At 54.8% G+C, this 9,176-nt stretch overlaps 1 protein-coding gene across 1 annotated transcript in view; it reads left to right on the top strand.

The window, feature by feature from the left end:
* GARS (glycyl-tRNA synthetase) overlaps positions 1-8,173 on the top strand; it is a gene marked incomplete at its 5' end in the record, with an annotated part of 23,487 nt that extends 15,314 nt beyond the window's left edge. The window contains 5 exons of the mRNA XM_010137162.1: positions 1,120-1,205; positions 2,913-3,022; positions 4,358-4,451; positions 5,353-5,543; positions 7,834-8,173. Of these exons, the coding sequence (XP_010135464.1) occupies positions 1,120-1,205; positions 2,913-3,022; positions 4,358-4,451; positions 5,353-5,543; positions 7,834-7,959 (607 nt within the window). The remainder of the gene's footprint in view (positions 1-1,119; positions 1,206-2,912; positions 3,023-4,357; positions 4,452-5,352; positions 5,544-7,833) is intronic.
* Positions 8,174-9,176: the final 1,003 nt, after the last annotated feature.

The following is a 9,176-nucleotide window of genomic DNA, read 5'->3' as shown; positions in this document are numbered from 1 at the left end:
CAGCAGGATCATCTCCTAAGAGAGACACCTCAGTGACATGGGAAGCGTTTACCACTTCCCTGCTCTGGTGTGAGAGTTGACCAGAGCTGGCAGATGGTTTTGAACTTTGTTTTGAAATTATTCAAATAATTCTGTGAATGATGGAACAGAAGAGTGAAATGGGAACCCAAACCTGTGTGAGCATCTCCCAGAGTTCGGTGAGAATGCTGTAGGCCCTGTTACAGCCTTTGGTTTATTGGGGCAGCAGCCATCTGCGTGGTTTTCCTTGGCCCGTCTGCCCGTTTTCCTGACACACGGAGGAGCGGAGAAGGTGAGAGGTCTCTGCAGTTGCCGGGTGTGGCTGAAGCAGACCGACAGCTGAAGGCCGAAATATGTTGGGTTTTTGTTACGCTGCCCTGAAGCTCCAGCACGGAGGGTGCTGAGCACACACTGGCAGTCGGTGTGCTGGACCTGCCTTTCGTATGACCACGCTGGTACCGGTCGATGATGTGAAGGCCTCGGGCTTACAGCAGACATTTTCAGTTAGGACGCATCACAAGCAAGACGTTTGCTCCCTGAAAGCGGGGCAGGTCAACAGCCTAAATTCTCCCCGGCAAGGAGTATGAGCTAGTGAGTCAGCAAGGAGCCAGAGGAAAGAACCATCCTATCCAAAGCTGTAGAAATAAGCGATAAAATAACTGTGCTGTATCCTCCCCCATGGTCTCTGTGAAAATGCAGGGCCTGTCCTGACCCAGTCAGTGTTGTGAGAAGTCCGTGACTGGACAAGGTGCAGAGTCTGCAGCCAGTGCCTGTCTCCTGTGCCTCCTTGGTTTTTCTCTTGGTGTGTGTGTGTGTGCGCTTCATGTGGAGGGTCTCCATTTCCTACTGGTGTTTGCCTCAGGCTGTTAACCACAACTAAATTCTCTGTGGTAATGAAGGCGGTTGCTTTTAATGTAGAGGTAGTAATTTTATTATTAATGTGAATTTCTTTTAATGTGCGTGCCACGTATCCCTTTGATCTGCGGGATTTGCCCTGGCTTCTGTCTTCCCACTCTTAAAGTCAACCAGCTCATGCAGTTAAGGAAATAGAACTTGTTTGTTTATTGCTGTGCTTTTAAGTGACTTGTTTTTCCTTTGCAGGGAATTCACTGTTGAAACCGAAGGGAAAACTTTTAAATTAACAAAGGACATGGTTACTGTGAAGAGATTTCAGAAAACGTTACATGGTAAATGTGTACCGGTGTTGCTTGATCACCACAAATCAGAGGCAGATCAGGGTACCTTTGAGTGGGAGCTTTGTGAGGTGCGTTGTCCTCTTAGTGTTGTACCGCGGGACAGGAAAAATGCTGCACATTATTTCGTTGAAACTCTGCAGTGTAAGAGAGTCGAAAGCTGTCACGCAGCAGTGGGACGTCGGTGACCGCTGGTGGAGGAGGCCTGTCTGCCTGCTTCTCACCTGCTCTGCTCCGTGACCCGTTTCACAGGCTTTGGGTGGCGTGTTACATCAGCGCTGCTTCCGTTGCTTATTCTGGGATTTGTCAGGTCCCGCGTGGTGCTGAGAACCAGCTGCTGTGGAGATGAGGGAGCTGGGGACAGTGCCCAGCTTTGGGAGCTCTGACATTCAGGTCCGTTGCAGTGCAGCAGATGGGTTGTGGCAGCGTGTTGGTGGGGCTGTGGGCAGGTCTCCCTGCTCAGAGCTGCTGTTGTCATTCTGCTGCCTGGAGCCAAGCCTTGGGGCAGCTGCCAGCTCACCAGGCTGCCCTCCAGGCCACGCTCTTTCAGCTGACAGGTCCAGTCAGTTCCTCTGGCAGTCCATTGTCACCCCAGTTTGGTCAGTGGCTGCATCTCCACAGAGCTTTTGTCCTGGGGGAACTGGGGCGAGAAGGTAGCTTTCCAAAACGCCTGGATTTAGTTCCTCAGAGAAGTCTTGTCTTTCCAGCCAGCTCTGTGAGCACCTCACGCAAGGTTGTTGGGAAGTCTTTGACAGAGCTGGTGGCTGAGGTAGATTTTTCCCCAGTTCATACTGTAACTAGTGGATCATCCTGCCCTAGGCTGGGAATGAGGTGAATGCTCCAAGGAGGGAGTGGAGCAACTTGTAGAACATGCAGGACAGATTTGTTCTGGCAGCTGCTGAGCCTCTGAGATGTCCATCCAAGTGTCTGTCAGTCAGCATGTGCTGCTGCCGTGCCAGGCTTTGCTGTGTTACAGCTTCAAGGAAGGAACCAGAGTCACCTGTTAGTGGCTGTGGTAGAACTCAGCAAGTAGAACTCAGGTTGCTGGCTTTCTGTTGTCTGCAAGCAGGAGGCAAGGCTTGCGCCTTCTCCCTGTCTTGTCTTGAAACCTGGCTGGTCAAGGCCCAAATAAAACAAGACCATCCTTTTGGAAGAAGAAGCCCCACCCCAGGTTAGGTGCTGAATTGAGGAGGATTGGCCCTCTGGGAGGCCAGCTAGGGTGCAGTGCTGGAGAGCTGGGCATTGCCCTGGAGTTTCAGAAGTAGCTGATGCCTGTAGTGTTTCTTCTCCAGTTACTAGCTGGGCTGCTTCTGAAAAACTGCACTGTCAGAGCAGGGCAGCTCTTCTCTGAGCTCCTTCCACACCGAGAAGGGAGGAGGAGGAAGGACCCCCTTCGTCAGATGTGTGGCAAGGACTGGAGAGAATGGCGGGTGTCTAGTGATGTAGCGCGTCACATCTTCAAGAGTTTTGGCAAATGCTGGCTGGGTGATCCTTGTTCTTTCTCCCTCTCGTGGTACTTTGCAAGGCGATGGAGAGCAGGGAGGGAGCAGCACTGAGGCAGGCAGCTGAACGACTGAGGAATACAGAGGGGGTCTTCGCTGGAACTGCAGTGGGATCTGAGCAGAAAGCAGCTTCAGTAAATGCTTTTCTTCTGTGTATAAATTATTTTTTAATGATGACATGGGTTCTCTTGTGTTCCAGTGGAAGAAATAATCCCAAATGTCATTGAACCCTCATTCGGTATTGGCAGGATCATGTACACGCTGTTTGAACACACATTCCACATCCGGGAGGGAGACGAACAAAGAACGGTGAGTTTTCCTGTGGCTGGGCCTCGGCTTAAAACCAGCTGCAAGCATTTGCCTTTCCCTGACATCCAGGGGGAGGGCTAAAATAAGACTGTAGCAGGCACAGTAGAGTGGGGAAAGCCCCGAGGGGCTGTTGAGTTGCTGGTTTTGCCAGCATCCGTGTCACTGACACGTGTGCACTGAGAGCACTCGGGGGCTGGGTGTGCAGGAGCCTCTTACCGTATTTCTGGAAAGAGGACGAGAAATTCCTCCTTCTGGATTCACGCTTGGCAGTGACCCAGCCCTCAGAGAAAGGCAGCTCTGCGGCGTGTTATTTCCTCCCTTTGCTGCTTTTCCTGGAATCGTGGTTCTGTGCAGCAAGATGGACAATAGACTAACTGTTCCCTCATTCCCCCTGAAATTCAACCTTCTCTGATTCGGGGCATCCCTAAAATCTTGGCCTGAAAGCAGGGGCCAGAGGGAAGCGTGTGTTCCATACAGGGCACCAGCATGTAGCAGCCAGGGCGCAGACGGTGATGCTCTGCCCCACTGCTGGTGGCCCACAGGTAGCTGGCTGTAAACTTGATGCTGTTTGTTGTTTCTGGCTGCTGACTGTGTTTATAGGAAGAAAAATAACAGTGCTCCTTAGTTGAGATACAGTTAGGAGTGGGGGAACAGGATTCAGGAGCCCAGGATCAGGACATAGTTGCCTTTCAATCACAAGCTGCTCATGAAGTCTAAAATACAGGACTTGTCTTCCTCCTAGTACCCAGTTACTTCTCTTCAGCCAGCCTGGGCTGCTCTGCACTGTGGTACATCTCGGGTGTGTTACTTCTGTCCCCTCACAGGCCCTGCGGACTGCCAGGAGAGAAACACTCCACACACACCCCACCTTCTGGCACATTTTTCTTTTCCAAGGGTGTCTGTGGAGGGTTCTGAGAACCCTTGAGCTCCATAAGCTCTGTGTGTGCGTGGAATCTCTGTGGGAACCAAACGGGGAGAGAGGTGATGGTGACAACTCTTCCCTTTAGACTGTGCATAAGACTAAATCTCCTGGGCAGACCCCTCTCCTCCTCCTTTTTCTGGAATTCAGATGAGGCTTGCTTTCTCCAGGAGGGCTCTGGTGCACCTCTTCTGGTGGGAGGTAACGTTTGGCGGTCAGGAAGGAAGGGGGAGTGGAGGACAGCTGCAGGAGATTGGCCTTGCTTCAGTGGTGTGCGGTGTTACTGCTGGAGCAGTCTTGCAGAAGGCTGGGTAGACCCCTGAGCCTCCAGCCTCAGTCGCAGCTTTTCTCACCTCCTAAGAACCTGGCCGAACCATTACTCCTGTATTTATTTGTGCTTTTTCTTTTTTCTGCAGTTCTTCAGCTTCCCAGCTGTTGTAGCACCGTTCAAGTGCTCCGTTCTTCCTCTAAGCCAGAATCAGGAATTCATGCCTTTTGTCAAGGAATTATGTAAGTGAATTAAGCACTCCGGGCCCAGTGGGGATGTGCACTGGGAAAAGAGGTTTATCCCTCAGTGCTCCAGGGTGAAGACAGCCCTGGGATCGCGCGGTGCTCTCACGAGTGAAGGGAGAGCTGTTGAAGTGGGACAGCTGAGTTGGTGTCGGGCAGCTTTGGGTATCCATCAGACTCCTCAGTCTGGCCTCAAAAATCCCAGCTCCCTGCCCTTCCCTGTAGTGGTTTGCAATGTAAAAGACATTTCTTCTCCTTTCCATCTGTGTCACAAAGAAACCTGTTCCCCAGCACAGGAGAAGCTGTCAGGAGCAATGGACTTTTGGGTTTGAGTTTTATGGTTTGTGTTGGTTTGTGGTTTTGTTTTTTTTTTTCCCAGTCAAGTTCTCGTCTTTGCTCTTGTTGGTCAGCTAATTCATCGAATCGGTCCCAGAGCTGCTGGGCCTCCAAGCGTCCCCTGGCACCATCTAGAAGGACTGGAACCACCTGAGGGGCAGGAGCACAGGCTGGGTGCCAGACAGTGCCTTTTGCTGTTGGCCTCGGTTCAGCTCGGGACCTCGGCTCCCCGTGCTGGCCATGCCCCTGCACGCTGCGGCGTGTGCTTGGTTAAAGCAGAGCTGCGGGACTGCAATGATAGGTTAAAGTCGGTGACTTTGCTCTTTGGGTGAGAGCTGAGTGATGCAACATGGAATGAGAGTGGTGGTGGACCTGTGGGGTGGGACTGGAACCTTGGATCTTCTGTCAAAATAAAAGTGAGGGTCTGTGGTGCTGCTTGAAAGCAGGACATGAGGTGCCTCACTTCAGGTAGTGCCGTGAGCACGTGGGAGGCCTCTGCTAGGGCCGTGTTGCCTGCTGAGTACGTGATGAGTCGTGGTGACCCCCCCTTCTCCGCTTCCTGCAGCTGAAGCACTCACCAGGAACGGCATCTCTCACAAGGTGGACGATTCCTCTGGGTCCATCGGCCGGCGCTATGCCAGGACCGATGAGATCGGCGTGGCCTTTGGGATCACCATCGACTTTGACACCGTTAACCGGACACCTCACACCGCCACCCTGAGAGACCGCGACTCGATGCGCCAGATCCGTGCCGAGGTAAAGGGCGGGCAGGCGTTTTTTTCCCCGCCCCCCTGAGAGACCGCGACTCGATGCGCCAGATCCGTGCCGAGGTAACGGGCGGGCAGGCGGGTTCGGCTGCTGCGGAGCCAAGTCTGTCCGTGGGGGCTCTGGGAGAGCGTTAGCTGCGATTTCTGATCCTCAGTGCCCCTGGGCTGCCTGGGAGCTGCCCCCGTGGGCAATTTAGCTATTCTGAGAAAGCCCCGGGGAAGAGATACTGGTCAAACAGAAGGTGCTGGCCCTGCTGCTGAAGTGAGGAGAGGCCTTTGTTTTTCTTGGATGCAGAGGTGTTCATCTTACTTGAAAGCCATGCCTTGTGCTGGTCACACTGCTGCCTCTTTCCGAGTGAAGGCTGCGGAATAAATCATTTGCAGGCTTGTGTCTGGCTCTGAAAGGCAGGGCTCCTCTGAACCCACAGGCACCGAAAGGCGGAAGATCTTTGCCTGGTACAGGCTGGCTGGCAGAGTACAGCTGGACATCACTCCCTAGAGCTTCCTTCCTGCCCGTGGTGCCTGGGCAGCACCAGAGGAGCTGGTGAACCGTTGCCCAAAACCCACGCCTGCCCTAAGCCTGCGCTGCTAGTATGGCCGTAATACAGGGACTGGAATAGAATCAAAAAGAATCAAACAGAAGGGTTTGGTTTGGGTTGGACCTTCAAAGCTCCTCCAGTGCAACCCCCTGCAGGGAGCAGGGACATCTGCACCCAGAGCAGGGGGCTCAGAGCCCCAAGGTCCAGCTTTAGGTTGGAAAGGATCTTTAAAGGACATCTAGTCCAGCCCCCCTGCAGTGAGCAGGGACACCTTCAACTAGATCAGCTTGCACAGAGCACCATCCAACCTGGCCTTGAACGTTTCCAGGGATGGGGCATCTGCCGCCTCTCTGGGCAACCTGGGCAACCCTCCTCATAAAATTTCTTCCTCCTATCTAGTCTAAATCTCCCTCTTTTAGTTTAAACACATCATGCCTTGTCCTGTCCCAGCTGCTGAAAAGATTGTCCCAACATTCCCTGCAGCCCCTTGCAGCACTGACAGGCTGCACTCAGGTCTCCCCGCAGCCTCCTCTGCTCCAGGCTGAACCCCCCCAGCTCTCTGCCCTCTCCTCCCAGCAGAGGGTTCCACCCTGGGGTCACTCCCCTTGCAGCACTGACAGGCTGCACTCAGGTCTCCCCGCAGCCTCCTCTGCTCCAGGCTGAACCCCCCCAGCTCTCTGCCCTCTCCTCCCAGCAGAGGGTTCCACCCTCGGGTCACTGCCGGGGCTCCTCTGGCCCCGCTCCAGCAGCTCCGTGTCTCTGCGGGGCTGAGGAGCCCCGAGCTGGCCCCAGCGCTGCAGGGGGGTCTCCCCAGAGCAGAGCGGGGCAGAGGGGCAGCATCCCCTCCCTCGAGCTGCTGCCCGCGCTGCTGGGGATGAGCCCAGCACACGGGGGGCTGCTGGGCTGCAAGAGCACATTGCCAGCTCGTGTCCAGCCTTTCATCCACCAGCTCCCCCAAGCCCTCCGCAGAGCTGAACAGCAAACCTCCCCATGGTGGTCTCATCACCTGTGAGCAAAACCCGCTCAGAGCTGCAGATGTTCAGTCTCGGTGCCTCTGTCATGCCCCTCTCCCTGGCCCCTCTCCAGGAGTTCAGTTCTTGCAGGAGGAGTCACCCGTGCTCCTCTGCGAGGCGGAGTTCTTCCAGCTCCACTCTGCAAAAGCCCCTGAACTGCTTGGGGCTGCCGAGCTGGCTGTGGCTTTGGTTCCGCGCCGCAGCCAGGGCCAGCTCCTCGGGGCACCCGTCTGTCTGCGTCACCTGACACTGACCTCCCACTGCCGTGCCGCAGAGACGAGACTTTGTTACCCTGCAATTTCTGCGAGTTTTCTGGTTTCTTCAGCTGGTCCTTCATACCATGACCACGTGCTACGGGGACCAAAGAACAGGCAACTGGCAGCTTCTTTCTTGCTGGTCTTAGAGTAAAGGGGCCTGGCTCCGTCTGGGCTCTCAGCAGCTCGTGGCTGTGTGTGGTGGTTTCTTTCCCTCCCGAAGCTGTAGGGTGACAGCAGCAGGGATGAACCTTGCTGTGGTCCACCACAGTGACAGAAGCGTTTCCCTCACGGGTCACCCTGAGTGACCGAGCAGTCTTCACTGAGGTGACTCCAGCTGTGATTTCCAGAGTCCCCCTAGCTAATGGCTTTTCTCCCCCAAAATGATCTTGCAGGAAGGGGTCTGGCACCTGGTGCAAAAACTACCCGTATTTTACTTGGTGTTTCACATGTCTTTGTGACCTTGCCTGCAGATCTCTGAGCTTCCTGCCATCGTCCGTGACCTGGCCAACGGTTATCTAACTTGGGCCGACGTGGAGGCCAAGTATCCACAGTTTGAGGGACAAGAGACTGGCAAAAAGGACACAATAGAGGAATGAAGAAAAGGGCCTGCAGTAAAATCCCGTCAGAATATCCACTTTTTACTGTTCATGTTAATATGAAATAAACTTATCCTGTGTTATTCAAAGCTGCATTGTTTGTGCACACAGGGACTGTTCTTTGGGGTTTTTCCCTCAATTGCTGCCGAATTTAACTTTAAAAACTGAAGTTGTTGCGGTCCCAGTTGAAGGTGTTACGAATAAAGCCGCCGTTCCCTGCGCCCACCTCTCTGTGTTCCTGCAGCCTGGTCCTTTCTCCAGATGTGTCTCGTTTTAGTTATTCATTCTTTTCCCTGCTGCGTGCGGCTGGGGGTGGCACAGGATTATTACTGCCCCTGAAGAAGGCAGGCAGGGGCCACCCCGGACTCCGGTGCACGCTGGTGCTGTTTGCTGGGCCTCGTCTTTATGGCCGGGTGGAGGCGTTGGTGCTGCCTTTAGAGAAGGGTCCAGTGGGGGTCAGTACCTGTTCCTGCAGAACTGAGAGCGGGGCGGCCAGGAGAACAGGGTGGGGGAAAGCCTCCTCGGGTTCTTGCTCTTGCTTGCCTGGTTTGCTTGGCTGAGGGAGGCAGCACTGGGAGCGTGGGGAGCGGGAGCAGCGCTGGCAGGGTCGTGCTTCCGTTAAATGACTTTGGGCAGCAAGGTCTGAAACATGGTGCTGCTCGAAGCAGGGGGGGCAAGATCTTTTTTGACTTCTGGTGCTGGAGGAATTTGACCTGTGAGCTGTCAGGGTGCCTGCTGCAGCTGGAGCTGGGGTGGGAACGGCACCTTGGCGTTTGGGGGGCACCAAACCCTGCCCGCCCCAGGCCGGTTACCAGAGGCCTCACACCTACCTGTGTTTCAGGCTCTCACCCCGCTGGGAAGTGGTAAGGCAAAGTCTTGACTCCTTCCGTGTCTTACCTTCTCAGCCTGCTCAGGGGTCCTCCAGCCCTCGGAGGGACTCTGGTACTGCCATCACAGGGATTTCGGTCCCTGCACTGCAGACCTTTCCTCCAGCGGGTGGGAGTGTTCCCCTCCAAGCTTCTGCTTGGGTTGAAAACACCCTGAAGACAGGTCAGAAAACACGACCCCGGCACTGTGCTGGGTGCAGCTCGCTGGAGCTGTGCAGCGATGGCTGTCCTGGGCTGGGAGAACAAGCACCGAGTGGCTTCACGGAGCCCCAGCAGCAGGCGTGGCTTTGAGCCGTGGCCTCTCCTGCCCGTGGCCGGCTCCCAGGAGGG

Source organism: Buceros rhinoceros, unplaced genomic scaffold (genome assembly GCF_000710305.1).
Source record: "Buceros rhinoceros silvestris isolate BGI_N320 unplaced genomic scaffold, ASM71030v1 scaffold12375, whole genome shotgun sequence".
Taxonomy (NCBI): Eukaryota; Metazoa; Chordata; class Aves; order Bucerotiformes; family Bucerotidae; genus Buceros; species Buceros rhinoceros.
The sequence above is the reverse complement of the archived record's forward strand: the minus strand, read 5'-3'. Positions and strand labels throughout refer to the sequence as shown.